At 38.8% G+C, this 24,718-nt stretch overlaps 1 protein-coding gene across 7 annotated transcripts in view; it reads left to right on the top strand.

Annotated features, from left to right (window-relative positions):
- Nucleotides 1-24,718, top strand: part of ADAM22 (ADAM metallopeptidase domain 22) — a 267,499-nt gene that overhangs the window by 14,803 nt on the left and 227,978 nt on the right. For all 7 annotated transcript variants that reach the window (XM_027769081.1, XM_006170477.2, XM_006170480.2 and 4 more), the window contains exon 3: nucleotides 16,961-17,037. In XM_027769081.1, the coding sequence (XP_027624882.1) occupies nucleotides 16,961-17,037 (77 nt within the window). The remainder of the gene's footprint in view (nucleotides 1-16,960; nucleotides 17,038-24,718) is intronic.

Raw genomic sequence — 24,718 nt, 5'->3', positions numbered from 1 at the left:
CCTGCTGAGCCAACAGAGCCAGTCCATTTATAGTTTGCCTAGGTTCTGTGAGGGTCTCCTCACAGAAGGGGCGACTCCTTGACCTGGAATAGCTCTCTCTCTTGCTTCTGATCTGAGGCAGGATTTATTAGGAAAGGCAGGGCCATGATGAGAAGGGGAGAGAGATCGACAGAGTGGCAGAAACGTGGACAGTGATTGGCATGCTGGTTTCTCCCCACATAAATCTGCCTTGCTGTCTCGCAGCCACTTTAATCACTGTGACAAAATCATTCATGTCAGTTTATAGCCCCATCTCTCCCAACAAAATAAATCCAAGTTATTTAACCTTTGTGTGTAACTTTATTCACCAGACTTTGTCATTTTCTGCCTGGAGCAGCACTGTCATTAAGACAATGATGTACATCTTCGGAGAGAGTGACATAGAGTGTTTCTGATGGATCTGAATTTTTATGACATATTCACCCAAGTATTTCCCTTGATTTTTATTGGGGTTTGATTTTTTTTTTTAACTGTGATTTTGAACTAAGGATAGCACCCTCTTTTATTTCCTATAGATAAGCTCCAGATATTTTCTTGTCTAATATTTTTTCTAATTTTTATCTCCCTTTTATGCTTATTGGGTCACTGTAAAAGTCAAGACGTATTTTTTCTACATTTTTCTATGCAAAAATGCGTCATGACTTTTCCGATGACTCGATAATGTAAAATATTTACATTGTTTAGTATGAGTTAATTATGTAAGTTAATTTCTTGACTATACTAATTATATTTATAAAATATTTATAGAAGTCAAAATATATGATAATCTATTATTAATTATATTATTAATTATATAAGCTATTATGATATATTTATAGTATTTTATAATTTGAAAATCTTCTTAGGGAGTGGGTATTGCCCATATGCACTCTGTAAGATCTGCATGTCTCTAAAAAGTTTGCATCTGCTGATTTAAAACAGAAAAAACAAAACAAAACAAAACAAAAAAACAGTAGAGAATGCTCACTGTAGTGTAAATAGTTTTAAGCATTTATGTCTTAATCTGAATGAAGGATCTTAAAGTAGCTATAAAATCTGAAGAGAAAGTAAGGACTCATCAGGGAGGAGGTCCTCCTTCAAAAGATATAGATCAAGTCGCCGTCCCACAGAAATGAACTCTTTAATGGATTTTATGATGCAGGTAATGTAATCTCAGGAACAACACAACTCATGTTTTATTTACATATATTTTGTAACAGCTTTATTGAGATCTAATTCACATACTATAGAATCCATCTATTTAAAAAGGGTGTACAATTCCAAGTTGTCAGTGAATTTAGAGAGTTGTATAACAATCCCCACAAGCAATTTTGAGACAGATCATCTCAAAAAGAAACCCCAGGCTGTCCCCACAGTGCAGCAGGTTAATCCGTCTATATGGGGAGCCAGCTCCCATATAGCTGACTGTGATTCAGATCTCTGTTCTGGCAGCTTAGAATACACACTAGGTGTATTTGTGTGCATGCCCCCAATCCTGGTGTGCTGGAGAAATGCAGGTAAAAGGACTGTGGCATGACCACACTCTCTTGGGTAGTACTTCCTCTCTGGCAAGCTAATGGGTCCTCTGGCAATTAGAAAAAGGTTAAAGAAACTCCACACCCATTTCCTCAAACTCTCCCTTACTCCACCACCCCCAACCCTTGGCAGCCACTACTTCTATTTTCTGTCTCTATAGGTTTTAACTCTCCTAGACATTTTATATAAATAGAATTATATACTATCTGGTCTTTTTGTGACTTAGCATAATGTTTTCAAGTTTTATTCATATTGTAGTATTTATCAGTACTTTTTATTGCTAGATAGCATTCCATTACTTATCGAATCATCTTGATAGACATTTGGATTGTTTCTACTGTGACTATTACAAATAAATGCTACTATGAATCTTTGTGTAGGAGTTTTTGTATAGATATGTGAAAACACACACACACACACACCAAACATCAAAATATGTGTGTCATGCAGTACTGTTTGCCTTTATTGCATGTTGTGATATACTTTTCATTCCACTCTGTTATATTTCATTTCATAAAAATTCCTGACTATAGAGCACTGAAGTGATCATAGTGCCCTCTTAGTGGTCATGACGTGATTTAAAGTTTTAAAAACTGCTCTATAGGGCTGGCTTAGTAGTGCAGTGGTTAAGCGCTGTGCAGCAGAGGCCAGATCCTACATGACTGACCAGGGTTCAAGTCCAGCCCTAGCTCCTGATTCTGACAGAATGAATTGGATGAAAAGACAGTTGTGGTGTGACTAGACTCCATTGGGGTTCTCTCTCTCTCTCCCCCTGTCTTTCTTTCTCATGTGCATGCATGTATGCACCCTGTGGCAGAAAAAAGAAAGAAAGAAGGAGAGAAAGAAAGGAAAAGAAATCCATAAAATTGCCCTACTGAATTCCTGACAGGTGAGCTCAGTACCTGAGGCAGCCCTTCCTTTGAACAGTTCTGATTTAAAAAGTTTAGAAATTTGAGTCCCCATGGGCCTCCTTGTCACGTCCAGCCCTTCCTTTTCATTTCTTATAGTTTTCCTGGAAACACTATTAGAGACATCTCTATGATTGTGTTACTCATCCCCAAGTTATTATATTGTATCAAGAAAATTGAACTTATAAGCATGTAAACATTTTTTAGGACAATTTTGTTACTTTTTTAAAAGTAAAAATCTTACATTTTGAATAGTTCAAACCTACCAAAATGTAGGTAGAATATTAGGAAAAACACCTTTGTGCTTACCCCCCACAATAAACAAAATGTAGTAGGTTTTTTTTTTTTTTTTTTTTTTTCCCAAGAAATAAGCATGATATCCTCAGTGGATGCCCTCTTGTCCTTCTATTTCCCCTTTCTTCCCAGAGGAAATTGTTGCTTGCAATTCGTGTGCATCTTTCCTGGCTTAGTTTTCAAATTTTCATGCGTAAGTAAGTATCACATTATCCATATGTACTTTTTTGTTGCTTTGTCTGTTTTTAAATGTGCACATTCTATATCATATCTATCCTTTCGCTACTCCTCGATTTTCAATGAAACATTATTATCTTTTTTTTTTTTTTTTGGAAAAGTTTTTGCTATGGGACTCATGCACTTGCCAGAAAGACAGAGAGACAGAGAGAAAGAAAGCGAGAAATCACCCCCCAGGGAGGATGGTCACGTCACAATCCCTTCTCCTTCATTCTCCTCTCGGGATCTTGGGCACGCACGGACACGCTCCTGGTGTGAGTTTAAGCCACTGGGTCCATGACTCGAACTGCGGTCAGCTACATGGGAGTCCAGCGACATAACCATTATGCCAACTGCTGGTCCCGAAACATTAATCGTTGATGTTTATCCTGATACAGGTAAAATAAGTGAGTTCATTTCTTTTTATTGCCATCTGGCTTTTTATTTTATAAATCTAACATCATGACTTTTAGTCATTCTCAAGTCTTTGTCCTTTTTTGTTTGAGGTCTTCACTTTTTATCACTCTTCTGTTTTTGGTATCATTGTCAACTAGTGATTTTCTTAAATTCCTTTGCTCTGCTTTTTATTAACATGACTCTGGACTCAGCATTGGATGTACTCTTTACTACAGTGGGAGAACTTCCTTTTTTTCTTTTTTTTTTTTTGCAGTGGATTCCCATATTTAATAAATATTTTAACACTTAATCAATCAACCATGTGTTGCTGCATTTCCAACAGTTTTTAACAAACAGTCTTTCCAAAATCTGTTATTCTAAAGTTAATTGTTTGGGTTATTTCTTTCTCAAGAAATAATGAGGTTAGAAGAAGTCCGTATGCTTTTATTTTAGCATCATATGTTCACTGCAGAAAGTGTTCAGGAAAAAAAAGAGCACCAAGTGCAGATAATATTGTTAGTGCTGGTGGTGGTGGTTATGGTGGTGGAGTGTGTGTGTGTGTGTGTGTGTGTGTGCATGCACACGTATGGGGAGTGCGTTTCTGAGACATCTTAGCTCTGTGAGGCTATTGGTCAGTTTGTCCATATATTTCACTTGATGAGAAAAACAGCTATACTTTCCTCTGTACCTCTGGCCCTTGTGCAGTTGGTTATTTTTGTTATATCTGAGCTATTAATCATGCCTTTTTATAGCTCCTGTTCTCTGCAGCATATTTTTACTAGAACTAGAGATTCTTGATTTTCCTTTTTGTCATCTATCTTTGAATAATGAAGGAACCAAGGGATTGGCAAATATTTAATAGACTTTTGATCCTTGTTCCTTTTCTTTTGAAGTTTTAACTTGCCAGCTTTGCAATTAAAATTTTTCCATTGGTTCTTTTATGTTTTGGATTAAGGCTCAGTAAACTGCGTAGCACTAACTCAGTGTGTATGATGGACTTCTTTCCTGTAATTTGATTCATGAACTGTCATCCTTTTAATTCAATTCACAAATATTTATTGAGGGTCTGCAATGTGACGAGCACTGTTCTGGGCCGTTGGGGTACATCAGTGAATTAAACACCCCACATTTCTTTCTTCTGGGACTTTTGCTCTAGCAGATAGACAAAAATGTAGTCAACGATGAATTATACAACGTTAGACAGTAATAAGTACTTTGGAAAATAGAAAAGATAACATAGTAATGAGAGGTTCTGGAGGGCTGTGATTTTTAACAGGATGGTCCATCAGGTCTCAGAGAAGGTAACACTGGGAAAAGTCTCAAAGGGAGTGGGGAGTGAGCTATGCAGGTATCTATGAGGAAGAGCATTCCAAGAAGAGAGAACGATGAGTGTGATGACCCCAAAACCAGAGAGTGTCTATCAAGTATAGGTAAAAGATGATACTCCCAAGAAGGTTGGTGATGGAAAGTCTTACTGGAAATTACTCTTGGGGGCAATATTTGGGATCATCCATGTCTCTAGAAATATTTTGGGATTCATCCAGCGGTTTCAAAGTGTTGGATTATCTCACTAAGTACGAACATCCAAATTTTCACTGTGATGCCTGCACATAATTTATCTCTTCCCATAGTTCCACAATATAATGCGTTTAGATTCTTCTTTGAAAGGCAGGTATTACTTTCATGTACTTAAATGTACTTCTGTTTTATGTTTAGTACAGACGTGGCTATGGAGTACTCATTTTGCAAGATGTTTTATCCTGTGTGGTTGGGAGGTGTTTTAGTGCGAGCCTGCCACAAGGCTTACCAAGGAGCACATACTTTCTACTGTGCCTAAGAGACGAGAGGCAGACTTCCAAGCTGTCCTTGAATGTATCTGTTAAGAGTAAAAATATGTTGACTTAGTATTGGAACTGATTAAACAGGGAGATTGAGGAAATATCTTTTTTTTTTTTTTTTTTGGAGAGAGTTTTCACTGTAGGGCGCGTGCGCTCGCCCGACAGACAGAGAGAGACAGAAAGCGAGAAATCACCCCCCAGGGGGGATGGTCACGCCGCAATCCCTTCTCCTCCATTCTCCTCTTGGGATCTTGGGCACGCACGCACACGCGCCCGGCGTGAGTTTTAAGCCACCGGGTCCGGGACACGAACCGCGGTCGACTACGTGGGAGCCCAGCGACATAGCCATTACGCTAACTGCTGGTTCCCGAGGAAATATCTTGAGAGCCTATAGAACAGGCTCAATAAGAATTTTTCTAAATGGTTTTGAGAGATGTTTGTGTCTTCAGAAGTGAAGGATGGATCACATATTTCACTGAGGTTCCCTAAAGCTCAAAATTCCATTCTTTTTTCTCTGTCTTGTAATTAATGCATATTTCAAATTATGTAGCACAAATGACTACCAAACTCACTTACAAATGTTGGTTAAATAAAATTAATGCAGGAACTCAGGTTAGAAGTTTTCAAGGAGAATCAGTGGAATATATTTATTTGTAAGGGTTACACTCTGTAGAATGATAATGCATATAACTATCAGAGAACTAAGAAGCCAATAAAGTAGTTTCACAGTATTTTTTTTTTAAGGAAACATAATTTTTAAAGAATTATTTATTTATTTAATTCCATTTGTTATTATCTTTTAAAATTTGGCCAGAGAGTGACAGAGAGAGAGAGGAAGGGAAAGTGAGAAAGCAAGTTACCAGGTCTGGAACTCCAACCATGTGGGAATCCAGTGCCTCTAACCACCATGCCACCTGCTGGCCTCCACAGTATTTTTTTTTTTGGAGAGGTTTTCGCTATAGGGCGCGTGCGCTCGCCAGACAGACAGAGACATAGAGACAGAAAGCGAGAAATCACCCCCCGGGGGGATGGTCACGCCGCAATCCCTTCTCCTCCATTCTCCTCTCGGGATCTTGGGCACGCACGCACACGCGCCCGGTGTGAGATTTAAGCCACCGGGTCCGAGACGCGAACCGCGGTCGACTACGTGGGAGTCCAGCGACATAGCCATTACGCTAACTGCTGGTTCCCCACAGTATTTTTTTAAAAATAATTATTTTATTTAACTTTATTATTATTGTTTTTCAGTTTGACCAGACATACAGAGAGGGAGAGATAGAGGAAAGCGAGAAAGAACACCATCAGGTTTAGGACTTGAGCCAAGGTCGGCCATGTGGGAGTCCAGCACCTTTAACCACCATGCCACCTGCCAGCCCCAGTTTCATAGTATTTTTTTTTAACCCTTTATTATATTATAGTCCTGAGAACTACTTTTCATTTTTGTCTAATTACATGTTACAAAAAACTTTTGTTAATGTAATTGTTGGAAAACAGTTACAAATTTGTTCTATATTTGTAAGTGAGTACATAATTTTTGCCAAGCAAGGTGCCAAGTTCTGGGAATACAGAGGCACTTGGTACACGGGGCTGAGGTTGGAGTATGGTGTAGCTGTAAGTCATGGACCTCAAAGAGGAATCGTCATCTAGAAATGACAAGAAAAGCAAAACCAGTTCTGACTCCTAACTATATAGCATGATATTCTGTTCACACCTGGCTGGACCTTTACTACTCATGTGACAGAATAATATTCATGGACCTAGATCTTCCTGTACACTTTATCTGTGTTCTAGTTTTCATAGCAATTCTTAGAGGTTGGTGCCATTGTTTTCATTTAATTAATAGAGGTACTGAGACACAAAGAGCTTAAACAACTTGCCTGAGATCATTCAGTTTAGGAAGAGGTAGAGCTAGGATTTGAACATAGGAAATTTGGCTCCAGAATCTAGAGTTTTAGCCCCTGTTCTCTGCCGCTTTTCATAAGTAGCTGTTCCTAGTTTTAAAAGAGGGAAAACTCTTTTGGAGAAAAGAAATTAGCACTGGATTATTTTATTGTCCTGTCCAATAGCAACAGTTCTTTCAGACAATAAAAATCTGTGGGCAAGAACCATGTCTTCCTGGACCCACTGTGGCTGTCTTGGAATCCTATGTACACAGTGGGGGTTCAAGCCCGTGGTGATGGCCTTGGCAATGCAGTGGATCCAGGGAAGGCCAGAGAAGGACACAGAGGACGTCTCAATGCAGTTTGCTGAGAATGCTGATCTGGGGAACATTTTAATCAGGAGCTTTCGCCAGGAGACAGCTTCCCAGAAACCTAGTGGGGGACGTTCAGGGCAACAATGTACACACTTTGCAGAAGTGAATACATTCTCCTAGGGTACCACTTAATAAATTAAATGAAAAGTGACCTCTGTGTTGCTTTCATTTGCCTCAGAGCAACAGTAAGTAAAAAGCTATCATGACACAGGGAAGGAATGACTGTGCCTGGCCTTTTTCCTGTGTTAAAGAGAATCAAGATGTCTTTTAGGAATCTTTCTTTAACACAGCATGCCAGATGCATGGAGGCCTCATTAACTGCCCTAATTTGCCCCGAGACCTAGAGAGTTTGGTGTATTCAGCGTTATGTCAAAGCGTATCAACAGCGTGGAGAGCTGGGTCATGTATGGAACACACAGAAACACAGTCCAGGTCACTGTGTGAGTGCAGTTTTATTGAGGCCGAGTGTCTAAGCAGAGGAGAAAATGAATGGCTCTAGCCAGCTAGTGGCTTCCTAGTGCCACCGTTTTGCACTAATGAGGCAGTGACTCCTTGTGACTTTATCTGGCCATCTTTTCTATTTCTGACCCTGAGGGGGGAGGTGGTCAAGTTCTGTCAGCCTTTGCCATGAACCTATTTCTATTAAGAGCTGAGTTCATGCCAGTAAAGCAGAGAGTGGCGAGACTATGGGTTTTATTCCCTTTTTATATTGAGACATGAGGTCATAAAACTAATTAGAAATCTCCAATTTTTTTTTTTTTTTTTTCCTCCTCATGTGAAGATATATTTCAGAGCTAAGGGGCGTCTGCAAGTGCTTCTGACCTTACATCACTAGACACTATTAGCATGTCATAGGTCTAGAAGACTCTTCAGTGATTTTCTGTATCCTATATCCCTCATTGAAAGCAGCAGTTATTCTAATTCCAGCTCTTCAGAGTGGGATTCATTGACACTTTAAAACTTGCTTGTTTCTAGTAGTAACTATCTTGCAGTTTACAAATGGCTAGCAGCTTTTCCTACCAAAATGTCTACACACACATTTACATACATGCGTTATCTTGATGTACAACGGATAAAGTGATTTGACTTGTGGAGTTTTTCTGTGTCTCTTAATAACATTATCTGAGGGTTTCCTACTCTCAGAGATGATTTCGAGTCATTCCACCTTTGTAGGAAGCGTATTTAGTGCTAAGGATTAGATGGCAGGGTTAATCTTTTTTTATTCCAGAAGCCAGTACTGACCAGCTCCATTAATAATGGAAGTATCGGTAAAAGTAATTTCTAGTGTCTCTTCCATTACCTTAATACCACAGAAAATTTCATTATTTTGCTACCGCTTAGAAGTTTCATTGTAATAGGTTCAAGAAATTGTACTCATTTAGTTTCTTGAGGTTCAGAAGTTTTGAAGTTAGATCCTAGAAAAAGACTATACATCAGATACATGTAATGCAGTATATATAATAACAATTTTCTTATTGGGTATTATTTATGCTTTCTCTCAAATATTCATCCTGGTGGGATTCTTTCAACTTTCCTGTAACTAAAGGGCATCGAGTTATCTTTCAATGCAATTGGGAGATGGAATTGTTGTTAAAGATTTTTGCTAAATTCCCTTTTTTTTGAAGAGGTTTTTCTATAGGGCATGTGTGCTCACCAGAAAGACACAGAGAGACAGACAGAGGCGAGAAATCACCCCCCAGGGGTGATGGCCATGCTGCAATCCCTTCTCCTCCATTCTTCTCTTGGGATCCTGGGCATGCACGCACACACACCCGGCACGAGTTTAAGCCACCAGGTCCAGGACTTGTACCGTGGTCGACTACATGGGAGTCCAGCGACATAGCCATTCATTACACTAGCTGCTGGTCCCGATTCTTGCTATGTTCTAACCTATCTATGCATGCATTGTAAGATTTCATGGTTTTAAGACATGGTTTTCTCAGAGATGGCTAGTGGTCTGTTTTCTCCCTCTCACACACAAGCACACACACACTTCCATCTTTTTCCTTTCATTATTGTGGGAATTAAGATAACTAGTGTATTCTTCATACCAATCTCTTTGTTAGGCAATATTTCTGATTTTTCTTTCTGCAAACACTTGGAGCTGGCCCTTTAGTGGAAGTGAGCCTTTATGCTCAGAAACCTCTCATATCTGTATAAGCAAATGAATAAACTAGCTTATAAAAATGAACTCAAGCAGGCAAAGAAATACTCATTGGCGTAACGGAAATGGGTGAAGTGAATCTTGATATGAAGTACTCACCATTCTTCATATTATTTCTCGGACTTGGCTGGTTTCTAGTATTGCTTCCAGGAAAGATTATGACCCAGCTTGGAGAGAACACCCTTATTTCCAAGTCTGCTTTTAAAATGATCAAATTTAGAACAAAACTGACTCGATATTCATTTGAAAGTATGGTAGCTTAACTCTTACCCATTTTTCCTCCTCTGCTTTTTTTTTTTTTTTTAACTCATCCTTTATTTAGCTTTCAGAAGTCACATTTTTCTCTGAAACAGGCACTTATATCCTCTTTCCACAATAAACAAACAAACAAAAATTTAAGTATTTCTCTCACAGCATTCTATAATGTGACTACTTTTGGTTCACATGTGGGGAAAAACCAAATGAAGTGTAGAACATTTTCATAACACCCCTCTAAATCAAATACCAAACGAGTAGTGGGACTGGGAAGCACGCTCATCTTGTTTCTCCCAGGCCTTTCCTGTACTCAGGAAGAGTATCAGTTTCCCAGGGCTGATTTGTCTGAAGGACTTTGCTGATTTTCTGGCATCCAAATGTTGAGGTTCCTTACACTCGGATTTAATTACAGTTCAACATAACTGTGTATTGTATTGTTCTCAGGCCACTAAATATCTCAGAGATCTGCGTTGACTTTCAGGATTATGTGAGTAAGCGTTTTCTTGCTCAAGCCTTAAATTGCAGGCCTAAGTAATGGACGGTTGATGGCCAAGATGATGGAGAGACTGATTTATCAGAAGATAGCTGAAGCATAAATAGGTAATGAGGCTGCCTGACTTCCTGAATGGTGATGAGAGAAGGGGAGCTGGTGCCAGTATCAGCATTGTCTTTCTGCCTCTGGCTCATTGGAATAGGGGTTACTAGAAAATAGGAACTTTGGCAACTGGAGAATCACAGAATCCAGGGTGTTCAGTGACCTCAGAACTGGAAACGCAGCAGGACAAATTCGGGGAATGCCTTTCAGAAGAACATTATAGCTAAGGAAAGACATTTTTCAGCAGAATGTATGGCTTCACCCATTGGTTCTTGGGTACTGAAAGCTATGTGACATAATCTGTTTTCCTGAAACAAAGTCAATAGATTTTTTTAGTTGCAAATTTTTTCACATCATGTAAGATCAACTGCAAGATTTGAAATTTGAGTTGGAGAGTAAGTTCAATTAGATGAGAATTCCAGGGGAACTGGTCATACCTTGGACTCACATGGGTAGCTCTTTTAAAAATCCCATGGAGGGCCAGTAGGTGGCAAGGTGATTAAGGTGATGGACTCCCACATGGCCAATGGTTGTTTGAGTCTTGGACCTGGTGGCTTGCTTTCTTACTTTCTCTCTCTCTCTCTCTCTCTGGTGAGTGCATATGTCCTATAGCAAATTACAAACTAAATAAATAAAATTAAGTTAATATAATTCTTTTTAAAAAATTCCATGAGAACCTCTTGTTCCCCTTTTTTGTTTATTAAAAAAAAGGGGAAGGTGTGTTGAGAGGCTATTCCATGTGAGACAGTATGCCAAGGTGTTTATAGAGATGTTTCTGGAAACCTATTAGCTTATTTTGTCTGGAAAGCTACCAGATTGAATCCCCTCTCCTTTTTTTTTTTTTTTCATTTTCTCTTATTCCTCTCTCTTTTTTATTTTGTTTTCTCCTCCTCTCTCTCTTTTTTAAATTTTATTATTTTGGGTAGGTAGAAGTAATAAAAATTTAGATAGAATATTGTCAAGGGAACAGTTTTTACTTGCACGGAATATATGGGAATTCAGTAAGTAGATCATCACGTTTCAAAGTTAAACATATTTTGTCACAGATAATGAAGAACTGGAAGGAAACTATTGTTTATAAAACATTTGTTATTACAAAGGCCATCAAATTTATTTCCTTTTGCTTTCAGGAAGAGGAATAAATTTCTTAGGTTGGTTTAGAATAGTGATTTTTCAATCCTTGTTCATGCCTTAAAATGGCTCTTTAAAAGATATTGATGACTGGGATCCACTTTAGATCAAATGAATCAGCATTTCTGAATTTAGAGCCCAGGCAATAGTATTGCTTCCCAAGCAAGTTTAACATGTAACTGGGATGAGAAACCACTGGTTTAAAGGTTCTTTGGCACCTGTATGGTTCCAGCTTGATCTTCCATAGTAGATGCCTCAAATTTTCTGTGTCATCAATATTGCCATATTCTGAGAGTTTCCTGACTATGCTGAGGTGCATTGAGAGGCTATTCCATGGAGATTGTATGCCATTTGTGTATATATGTGTGTGTGTGTGTGTGTGTGTCTTTGTTGGTCCTTTTACCTGGAGTACTTTTCTCTGCATTTTCAATCTGAACAGTGCTTAACTCGTCCATCTAGAACCCAGTAATTGAAGGGCTGCTGTTGTATCTTTTATGTAGATCTATTTTTAGGCTTAAACATATTTTGTAATAATTAGTTTGGTAGCTTCATGCTTTCACTGTGAGTTTCCTGAGTGCCAGGACAATCTCACTCATCTTCATAATCCTTAAAAGCTGGTATGGTCAGTCCTTTCCATAGAGATTGAATGGACTATAAATTATTTAGTTATTACAATAAATCTACAAAGTATGTATTATTTTTTTTCATAGATAAGTACTTTCAATTCAGAGACATTAAACAACTTGTCCTAGTTTATCCCACTAGTAAATAGAAGACTATAATTCAAACATAGCTCTTTAAAGTTCGTTCTCTTTTTTTTAAAGAATTATTTTATTTAACTTTATTTATTTGTTTATTTTTATTTGACCAGACAGGGACAGAGAGAGAGAGAGAGAGAGAGAGAGAGAGAGAGAGAGAGAAAGAGAGAAGAGAGAGGGAAAGCAAGAAAGCAAGCTGCAGGTCTGGCACTTGAATTGCAGTTGGCCATGTGGGAGTCCAGCACCCTAAACCACCACGTCACCTGCCAGCCACAAAAGATTGTGCTTTTTGGGAACAGCAGATGGCGTGATGCTTATGTCACTGGACTCCCACGTAATCCACTGCAATTTGAGTCCCTGATCTGGCGACTTAAACCTCATGCCAGGTGCATGTGCATGTGTACCCAAGATCCCAACAGAGGAATAGAGAAGGGATTGCGGCATGGCCATCGCTCCTGGGGAGTAATTTCTTGCTTTCTGTCTCTCTGGTGAGTGTTCACATTGTATAGCAAATATCTCTCTCTAAAAAAAAAAGATTGTGCTTTTTTTCTTTTCTTTTTCTTAATGTTTCCTGTAGGACATGTGCACTTGCAAGAGTCAGAGACAGAGGGACCAGCAGTTAGCGTAATGGCTATGTCGCCCTTTAGCAAAATTAAAAAAACATAAGGATGTCATAAGAGTTCTATTTGTCAGTTTTCTATTTGTCATTTTCTATGCAAAATTTCATCATAACTTTCCCAGCAACCTGAGAGTTGACCCTGGCTCTTTGACTCTAAAGGATGTGAGGAGAAAATGAGAGGTTGCTTCGAAGCTAAATGTATAAGAAGCATGGGGGTTATATCAGCTTCATATTTGGGTTTCAACCATGAAAAACAGACAGGCCTCAATCTGGGGATTGTGTCAGGTTCTATTGGCCCTATAAAAAACCTATGACTCACTTTTGAAATGAGAAATGGAAATTATCCTTACATAATTATATTGATTTATCAAGAGTTCTTGCCATCTGGATAGTTATTTTATATTTTTGGGATTTTTCTCTCTGAATCTTTTGTTTCTCAGCTACTATAAATATCAGCCTCACTCTGCTTGTCTCAGCCCTTAAAACTACATGCACACACTCCTCCCTTACGTTTTCTATACATTTTTTCCCTTAAAAGATAGATTTCCATGAATATTTTAACTGTAATTTTAGTTCTAAAGTTTTAATCAAATTGGCCTTATAGAACATGATCAAAAGTGCTCCTATTATGATAATTACTCAATAGAACCTATTAAAATCTTCATCCACTTCTGACTTGCAAAATGAAAGCAAGGAGTTGAAGTATAATGGAAAAGACCTGTCAGGAGGTGAAGTGCCTGCTCTGTCACCAATTATATGACTTTGGAAGTGACTTTTGCCCACGGTGACTTTTGGCCTCAGTTTTTCTATTTGTCAAGTAAGGATGTCAGACATCCACCTGGTGGAATGGTGGTGAAGGGCGCTGGATCCTGCATGGCTGACTGTGCAGTTTGTGTCTGGATCTGGTGGTATAAAAACATCTGGTGGTGTGCTCAAAATCCCAAAAGGAGGGAGACATCGAGGAGAAGGGATTGCATCCTGGTCGTCCTCCATGCAGGGGATGCTGTCTCACTTTCCCTCTCTCTGTCTCTCTGATAAAGTACATGTGCCCTTTAGCAAAATTTAAAAAACGTAAGGATGCCATAAGAGTTCTATTCATGTTCTTATAATATCATTTTATGATACTGAGATGTTTAACAATTTTTAGAAGTATAAATAATTCTTATATAGTAATTGGACAAAGTACATTTCTCCAAAAGTATATTTTCAACTAAATCTGAGAGTAATTACTATTTTTTAATCTTCAACTTAAAGTTAATGAATATTATAATTTTCCTTTGGCAATATATGTTAGCTCCCATCTCTCTTCCCCAGAGGAAAATCTTGATATTGTACTAGTTCTTTCTTCTCAAACATTTCTTTTTCCTTTGAACTAAAAATGCAAGGTCTAATTTTCTGAGAGCGATCTTGGCTCACCTCTTCAAAGAGTCCTTCCAGGATCACCTTAGAATCCATCTGCCCTGGTCACTCTCAACACTAACCTGTTTTGTTAAATCTGAGAACAGTGTACTTATTTTCTAAATTTTTAAGTTGTTCATTTCCTGCCTCCTTCTTCTAGAAGATGATCTCCACTAGAGCAGAAACATGGTTAGTCTTCTTCACCACTTTGTCCCCCAAATCTAAACAGTTGCCAGTACCTGTATACAGTCTAAGAAAGCTGGCCTTACATTAAAACCATATTAATATACTCCTGTTCCTGTTCCTATCAATAATGCAAACATTTTGTTACTAAACAGCAGTTAAGCATGCCATCAATAGATTTTCTTTTAAATTTAAGTATATGGGTTTCTCCTTGGAACATGGCTAAGATCAATAAAATAAAATAGCAGGTATAAAATGGGAATTGCATGTAAAAGAAAATATCATAATTAGAATTAATGCAAACTACTTTTTTTTTTAAGAATTACTTTATTTAACTTTATTTAACTTTATTTGTTTTTAATTTGACCAGAGAGGGACAGGGTGAGAGAGAGAAAGGGAGGGAAAGTGAGAATGCTACCAGGTCTAGGATTCGAACTGTGGTTGGCCATGTGGGAGTCCAGTTTTCCCAACCACCACGCCACCTGCTGGCCCCAATGCAAACAGTATTTTGCCAAAAAAGAATGTTATATTACCTTGATTTCATCTATAATCATAACAAGGTGAAAAACATATGGTCTCTGTCCTTATTAAAATCTATAATATTAATATATTTCTAATTCAAAGGAGATAAGAGTTATAATAGTCATATAAATACCTAGGAAGAATGGTGGAGGCAGAGATGCATTTTAACTGAGATACTTTCCTGGTAAGTAGCACTTTCCTTAGGCTGTTACTAACATCATTTTTTAGCACTTCAAGAAACTCAAATAGTTTTAAGGTAGAAGGAAGGATATTATCCACTGACTTGGTATTAAAAGCTACCCTGATCGAAAGACTGCATTTCTTTAAGCAGGTCATTTATAGTTTTTCAATTGTATTCATTTTATGCATGAAGGTGGTTGAGAAAACAATCCTCACATGACTCAGTCAATCAGGAAATACCAACTGAATGTCTGATGCTGGTCAGTATGGAAGCCCTGATATGACCCATCATATGACCAAGTTGGGAAGTCTCCATGGAAGAGGAATCTTACAGACTGAATTTTGTTCCTCTGAAATTCACATGTTGAGCTCCAACTCACTATGACTGTATGTGGAGATAGACCCTTTTAGAAATGACTAAGGTTCAATGGCAGCATCTCCGAACAGAATACCAACACCACAGTCCACTCCCAGCTAATCCCAGATGCCAGCCCTGTGAATGCCCAGCACACTCACTGCTGTCTCCATACAGGAACCCCGAACCTTCCTCTGTGGGTCAGCCCTACAGAGTACCACATTTCACCACTTCACCACCATCCAGCCCCTTGATCGTTCTTAGAGTCACACTCTGCTCTTCATTTCCACCTCTGTCACAAATCGTATTGCCCATGATTTTTCTAAGCTTACCCCTTACCAAAACGCCAAATATAAGCCCCACATTTTTTTTACTGTGTCAAATACAAACCTCCACAGTCACCTCCCTCACCCTAGGTACAACAGCATATAATTTCCCGAGCACTTGCCTACACCCCATCCATGCTTCGTTCTCTCTTCTATAATTTAAAAGCCAAATTCATTCCAACTTTTTCTGCAGCTTTTATTCATTACTTTTGCTGAGCATTTTTTTTCAAAGCAGACACTTCACCAACACTGTCTCTCAGAAATGGCCCTAACCACATCCTTGAAGACATAGATCATGCTTCTCATTCTAGTAGTCTGGTAGGGCTGCCCTAACAAAGTACCACAGATGGGGAGATATAATAATAGGAATTTACTTGTTCACAGTTCTGGGGGTTGGAAGTCCAAGATCAAGGTGTTGGCAGATTTGTTTTCTCCTGAGGCCTCCCTCTTTGCAAATGACTGTATTCTCACTGTGTCCTCAGATGGCCTCTTCTCTCTGTGTGCACTCGTCTGGTGTCTTGTCCTTCTCTTGTAAGGACATCAGTCATATTAGATCAGAGCCCCACTTTAACAACCTTACTTTAACTCAATCTCTTTTTTTAGTGGTTTAGATCTTTTCCTTGTGAATAGATATTCATCATATTTTACTCTTGAATCAAGCATATTTTCCTTTTTTTTCTTTTTTACGTACAAAGCTTCATTTTAAAGGAGCTAGTCATTTAATATAGAATAAGATGAGTGACATTCATTCTTCTTGGAAATGAAATGTTTAGCTGCTAGAGATAAATCAGCAAAAGTAGAATACATGTCTCCTTGATTGGTGGTAATTTACTTCAGATTAGTGAGTGCCTGACTTCCAAGAAGTTGTGCATTTTGCCTTAGTATGCTTTCATTTATTCTCCATGTTGAATTGATTTTCTCATTTATGATATTGTAAGTCTCGAAAAATAATCATTAATAAATTCTTTTCTGATTGCTATAGCTGAGTGACCTTTTATCTTCTTGATATTGCAGTTGACTCACATTGACCAGGCCAGCTTCCAGGTTGATGCCTTTGGAACATCGTTCATTCTTGATCTTGTGCTAAATCAGTAAGTGTTTGTTGAACTACATTTATTCAATACTTTTGTCAAATATATACTGAATCTACTTTATTATTCTTCTGTGAAATTTTTTTACACGTTTCACTTCCTTTTCCTATACCAGTTAAATACTACATTTCAAGCTATATTGACTATCAGATATGAAATCTGACAAATAATAAGTAGATATTCATTTGAAATAGAACATATAATAGATTTGAGGGCCAGCAGATGGTATAGTAGTTATGTCCCTGGACTCCCAGGTAGTTGATTGTGGTTTGAGTCCCAGACCCTGTTACTTGAAAACCATGCTGGGCATGTGTGCGTGCATGTCCACAATCCCGGGATGAGAATGGAGGAGAAGGGATTGCAGTATGGCCATTCCCCCTGGGGGGTGAGTTCTCACTTTCCATCTCACTGTCTCTGTCTTTCTCTGGTGAGGGCCCTCTACAAAAGAAAAAGAATGTAAAATAGAGGATAAGAATTATTCCAATATTTTGTATAAAAATATATGTAACCCAAGTTTCTTATGAGTGACAATAAATTATGAAAAGTAATATTTAGGATATTGATAAGTTTATTTCTTTAGAACACCAGAAAAGATAAAAGTTACGCTTTCTGATTAATGATTCATTAGAATGGCTGCATGATATGTGATGCTAAATAATGCTCATCATCATTTAATATTTGGATTCACTCATATGATAAAGCCATTTTTGTAGGTCAAAAAGTTTGACAAGGCCCAACTTGGTGGCACAGTCCATAGCAGGCTGGACCTCAGTACTAGAGGCCAAACAGCAAACTGTGGTTTGGATTTCCAGCCTGAACAACCTGAAATATGCCGGAGCATGTGTGCCCATGCCCAGGATCCTAACAGGCTGGAGGGAGGGGATTACAGTGTGGCCACTGGACCCTGTCAGTGGTGCTTCCTCCCTCTTTCATGCATGCATTCTCTGAATTAAAAAAAAATTATATTAAAACAGTATTTTACTTACAGCATATAGTCACCTCATACTACATTTTATAGTTAGTTATTTTGCCTATTATTATTTTTTACTTCCATTAGACTTGAGGGCAGAGATTTTTTTTCCTTTACCCTGTACCTTAGCACAGCTTAGAGGGCAAATTCTAGGCTGGTAGGTCATACTGGCCCACAAACCAGAGGCTGGAATTAACCAGGAGACAGATGAGATGTCTGGGTAAACAAGAGTGGAACAGCAAAAAGAAAGGATAAGCATTTGGGATTAGTTTCTTCTTCTTCTGTGCCTCCCATCGGGTACCTATGCTCACCAGAGAGAGACAAAGAGAGCAAGAAAGTGAAAAGTCATCCCTCCTGCCCACCCACGTGGACTGGTTGGAGGTGACCATGCTGAAATCCTTTCTCTTCTTTTCTCTTGGGATTTTGGGCATGCATGCACATGAGCTTGTGTGATTTTCAAACTGCTGAGTCTGGAGCTCAAACTGCATAGCGGCCATATAGGATCTAGCCACCATAATCTCCATGCACCCTGCTGGCCCTGGGACTAGTTTCTTAAAGCTGAGCATAAGTATCTAGGTGTGACTTGGAAAGTCAGGTTTCAATGACATTTTCTCATCTTTTTTTTATTATTTATTTTAAAAAGTTGGCTCATGGGACCAGCAGTTGGTGTAATGGCTGTGTCTCTTTACTCCCATGTGGTCGAATGCAGTTTGAGTCCCAGACCCAGTGGCTTAAACTCACCCTGTGTGCGTGTGCGTGCATGTGTGCCCAAGATCCCGACAGGAGAATTGAGGAGAAGGGATTGCGGCATGGCCATCCCCCTTGGCGGATGATTTCTCTTTCTGTCTCTCTCTGTCTGTCTGGCGAGTGCATGCGCCCTATAGCAAAAACCTCTCTGAAAAAAAAGAAAAAAAGTTGATTGACTTATTTCTACCATCAGGAATTGAAAGAGAGGCAGGCACTCCTTGCTGTGATCCACCTCCAACCCATTCAGCCTGGATCATGGGACACTGTGTGCACTCAGTGTGCTAGAGAAGTCCTAGGATGCGAACCCAGGACTCCTCTTATCTGGCCCCCCAATTCCTGATCTTTTATATCATTGTTCTTATTTTCTGGTTGCTGACTTTGTAATTCCTTGACTTTCCTTATTCAAACAAGAAAGAGACATTTATTCATGTCCTTTCTGCCCAGCCGTTCATACTTCCTTTGGAGCTATCCAAACCCAAAAAAACCTTTCTGTTCCTGAAGGAGAAACACATATGGCCATACTTATCAGAGCATGAAGCCTAGAATACCAAGGGTGAATAAGAATTTCTTTTTATTTCAATAGAAATTAAAACTTGCAAGAAGTACAGAAGATAAAATAATGCATAAATGGAGGCTTCCTGGGTTTGGGAAATATGCCTGATGCTTACTTTTCACCTGTGATCTATATTAAACATGTTTTCTCTATGCTATAAGAACCATAATGATAAGATGTAAATTTTTTTGTTTTGTTTGTTTGATTTGAACACTCAAATTCTCTTCAAATGGACAAGTTCAGTCTTGTCTTCTCCCATTTGTTTTTGTTTTTGTTTTTTGCTATAGGGTTGCATATGCTTGCCAGAGAGAGAGACAGACAGACAGAAAGAGACAGAGAGAAAGTGAGAAGTCACTCCCCCCAAGAGGGAGGCTGACCATGGTGAAATCCCTTTCCTCCAGTATCCTCTTGAGATTTTGGGCATACATGCACACATGTCCAGCGTATTTTCCAAGCCGCCAGGTCTGGGACGCGAACTGCAAAGTCGGCTGTGTGGGAGCCAGCCACCTTAACCACCACACTACCTGGCTGATCCATGATGCAAATGTTTAATCTTATTTTTATTTTCTTAACTTTTTTACTTTTAAGAAGTATTTTATTTAATGTTATTTATTATTATTATTTTCCAGTTTGATCAGAGAGAGACTGAGAAAGAGAGAAGGAAAGTAAGAAAGCGAACCACCAGGTTCTAGGACTTGAACCATGGTTGACCATGTGGGAGTCCAGTCCTATAACCACCATGCCCCCTGCTGGCCCCAATTTTCTTACTTTTCTTTAAAAATAGAGTCTTGCTCTTTCACAATTCTGCCTTAGCCTCCTGAGTAACTGGGACCACAGGGATATTCTGCTATATCCAACTCTCTCAGACATAGTCCTCACTGTGTTGCCCAGGCCAACCTCAAGCTTGGAATCCTCCTCCTCGGTGTTCGTTGCACTGCTGGGAGGACAGGTGCGCACCTTCACACCCAGCCTTTCAGTTGGACCAGGAATCAAATCCAGGCTTCCCATGTAGTTCCAGCCTGTGGAGCATAGCATCTTACGAGTGCCTATGCCTGTGCTGGGACTTATTTTTATGTAGAGCTTTTTTATTTCATGATTTTAGTTTTTGTATTTGTTGTTCTGTTGGTAAAGGAGTAGGAAGGGGAAGCATTGAATATGGTTGTTAAAAGCTTTTTTTCTTATGAAGCAATCCTAGGGCTGTGGAATATGAAGTTTTTTTTGTTTTTGTTTTTGTTTTTTAATCTGGAGAAAAATGAAATAAGTCTATGTGTAACTGGATTCCAGTTGCAGAATGGATTCAATAATACATATTTTTAGATTGGAATGCAAGGAAAAGTATCATAGTATCATTACATAATATTCCTCCTGATGTCCAGTAAACAAGGTTATCTATAACCAGATTATACAAGAGTTTAGCCTTTGGGTGGTAACTTTTACAGACAGATAAGAAAATATGGAAACATTATAAACAAAAAGCACAGCCTTTTCCTGTTTTGTCAAAATTATTAAGAAAAGGGTAGAGAGCAGTTTCCTTCACGGGGTCACAGTTATGTAATTTCATTCTTTAGGACAGATATATTAATAAAGCCAAATATATGACCTGGCCTGGCCAGACTAGTCCTGAGGCTATTCTGGAGCTTTCCAGAAATCCACAATGGGTATTATATACTTTATTGTAAAACCTTCCTTAGAAAGAAAAATGCTCAGTAAAGACATTTACTGTATGTATTTTCTGAGCAATTCAAGCCAAGTCTTTTCCTGTAAATCTCTCTCCTGTTCTTCAAGAAGTGAATAATTAAAGTGTCCAGAGCAATACAAGAATATTGAAAACATTTCCTTGTAAGCAGTACTCCTTGATCCTCTTATAGCGGGTGACCTGACAAAAGCCACACAAATATTCACACACGCACCACAAAGGATACTCTCCACATGGTCTAGGGTTGATTGTTTTAGGATGTGAACTATACAATGTAGTTAGAAGGAAAGAACCCGTTCTGAGAGCCTGTTTTTTTGGAAAGGATTTTGTTGTAGTGTTCCCAGACCTTGGATGATCCAACTCCTACATTTTGGCTGTATTTGACAGATTCTCACCCTCTTATCTTCTTACTGCAATAACAACAAAATGAATTCTCTCACTTTAGGAGAGAATTCTTATAGCAGTCTCTTTTTACCCCATTTCACAGTGTGGGGGTGGTGGGAGAATAACTAGGAACTCAAACTCGGCAGATGTCGGCCCATGGGGTTACCGATGCAGAATGGGAGGTAGTGTGGTGATGGTGGGGGCCGGGGGGAGAAGCATGGACAAGGAATACCCAGCTTTTGTTCAAATGGTCAGTCTTGTCTTCTCTCATGTAGGAGAATCATTTTTCAGTTAGTCGTTTCTTGCTTGCTTTCTACTGACATCCTTGAATTTGCAGGGAAAGTAGGTATGACAGTGGTAAAAACAGGGTATGAATTCCATTAGAATTGGAAATGAGCTCTGGAAGAGTCTCATTTACTTAACTATGCTCTGTTTACAGTGTGTGGATAATGATGATGATAAAAAGAAGTGATGAGAATAAGATTATAATTAAATGATGTTTTGTGATGGTAATGAATAATAATAGATCTCTCACTGTTATCAATAAATCTGTAACTGAGTATCTTGTTGTTTCCCTAAATTTATTATGATCAAAATTTGTTGACTTTTTAAAGTAATTTTTGCCATAGGGCATGTGTGCTTGCTGGAGAGAGACATAGAGACAGAGAGAGAAAATGAGAAACCATCTTCTAGAGGGGATAGCTATGCTGTAATCCCTTCTGCATGCTCCTCCTGGAATTTTGGCCATGCGTGCACACATGCCTGGGTGTTTTTCAAGCTACCAAGTCTAGGACCCCAAACCAAGGAGTTGGCCCTGTGGGAACCAGCACCTATACCACCACGCCATCTGCCAGCCCCGTCCGTACATTGAGTTTAACATTACGGTGTAGAAGACGCATCTATATTGAACAGTTTTTTTTTTTTTTTTTTAAGTGCCAGAGAGCACATGTACTCACCAGAAAGAGCTGGAGGGGAAAAGAGAGAGGAAGGAAGAGAGAGGTGGGGGTGGGGAGAGAGAGAGAAAGAGGACCCTCTAATGGCCCTTGGTCGTGCTAAAATCCCTTTTCCTTTATTTCTTTATCTTGCTGAGATTTTGGCCACACATGCGCATGTGCCGAGAATGTTTTTCTAGCCACAAGGGCCAGGATTCAAACCATAATAGGCCATGTGGGATTTAGCTCCTTTAACTACGAGGTTACAGGCCAGCCCTAGTTTGGTATTTTAATCTTTATTTTCTGTACACACACACACACATATATATTCATATATACACATACGTGTATACAAACACACATAAAGACATGTACGCGTTGGACATGTGTGCACACACATGCACATACATTTTTTAAAGCTCCTAGTAAGTGCTAAGAGCTCTTCTAGATGCAGAGAAACAAGGAAATAAGGACCTCACTTAAGGAGCTTGCATTACAGTGAGAGAGATAGTGAACATGTTAAATAAGGTGATTTTAGAGAGAGACAGTGCTGTTAATAGAGTACCTAATATGGGGACAAAGTTGTTATTTGAGCATTGTCAGGGACAGGCCATCTCTAATGAGTGATACTTGAACAGGAGGGGCCCGAGGCAGAGGGAACAGCAAGGGCCAAGCCCTCGAGACAGAAATAGGCTTAGCATATTTGGGAGACAGGAAGATGAATTAGGAGACTGGAACAGACTGAACCAAGAAAGTTATTAATTAAGGTCTGAAAAGGTAAAAAGAACCAAAATATCTAGGGTCTTGAAGGTAACAGAAAAACTTTGGATGATAAATTAATCAAGTATTATTGATTTTTCTATCCCATTTGTTACATTATTCACATCTTCTCCTACTGGCTTTTGATAATTAATTTATCAGATTCAATTTTATATATTTTAGTACTTAAAAAATCAATCTCTTCTGAGATCTGTTCCTTGACTATAGGGCCTGACACCGCCAAACTATTTATTGAAGATTTATAATGTGCTTTAGTAGCTGGTGTGAAAAATCTCTGATTATTAGTTTTCTCTTGCAGACTTTTCTTAGGTGTTTTTGCCTTTTGGACAATAGAAATTCAGAACAATTTTGTCACTCCCTCTTTGAGATGTATTTGATAGCCTCATAGCCTCTATTTTAATTTGAAAAAAAGAATTTTTACAGCACTGAATCTGTTGATTCACCATCATGGTGCGAGAGTATGCGTGTGTATGTAGGTGTGTGTGTGTTTTTTTTTTATTTTTAGAGAATTTTGCTATAAGGGTGTGTGTGCTCTCCAGAGAGACAGAAAGACAGAAAGGGAGAAATCACCCCTGTCCCCGGGGGGATGTCCACATCACAATCTCTTCTCTTCCACTCTCTTTTCGGGATTTTGGGCACGCACACATACATGCCCAGTGTAAGTTTAAGCTGCTGGGTCTAGGACTCGACACAGTCGACTATGAGGGAGTAACATGATGGGCAAATTGTGAGAGTTTTTATTTTCAAAACAGTATTCTTATTATCATTTACCACTATCATGCTTTTTAAAAAAGTTCCTAAACTTTGTAATAATGGAGACAATAAAATTTTGTCTTGGTACTTTTGATAATAGGAATATCTCTAGTATTCATCATTAATGAACATTAAATAATGTTCATTATTGATTTGTGAGATGTAGTCTTTATCATAATAAAATAAAATCCTATACATTATTTATTATTATTTTTTTGATTTAGTATAGCTCACATGTGCTTCCTACAGAGAAATAAGAGAGAGGAAGGGGGAGAGAGAGAAAATAAGTGAGAAAGAACTTCGCAAGAGGTATGGTGATACCACAATTCATTACCATTTCTTCATTTTTTGAGGATTTGGGGTGTGTATTCACACATGTCTGGTGTGTTTCCTAAGTTGTCTGGTCTGGGACTCAAACCACACAGTTGGCCATGTGGGATCCAGCCACCTTAACCACCATTCCTCCAGCTGGACCTATTAAGGTTTCTTTTTTTGTTGTTGTTAAATAATTAGTTATTTAATTTTATTTATCATTATTATTATTTTTAAAAATTTGGTACAGGGCACACATGCTCACCAGAGAGTGTCAGAAAGAAAGAGGGGAGAGAGAGAGAGAGAGGGAGGGAGAGGGAGGAGAAGAAGAAGAGGAGAAGGAGGAGGAGGAGGAAGAGGAGGAGGAGGAGGAAGAGGAGGAGGAGGAGGAAGAGGAGGAGGAGGAGGACAACGATGGGGAGGGGAGAGGGGAGAGAGAAAGTGAGAAAGCAAGCTGCCAGGTCTGATACTCAAACCTTGGTCAGCCGTGTGAGAATCCAGTACCTCAACCACCATGCCACATGCTGGCCCCTATTAAGATTTTTTTTTTTTTT

Source organism: Tupaia chinensis, unplaced genomic scaffold, assembly GCF_000334495.1.
Source record: "Tupaia chinensis unplaced genomic scaffold, TupChi_1.0 Scaffold148587_1, whole genome shotgun sequence".
Taxonomy (NCBI): domain Eukaryota; kingdom Metazoa; phylum Chordata; class Mammalia; order Scandentia; family Tupaiidae; genus Tupaia; species Tupaia belangeri.
The sequence above is the reverse complement of the archived record's forward strand: the minus strand, read 5'-3'. Positions and strand labels throughout refer to the sequence as shown.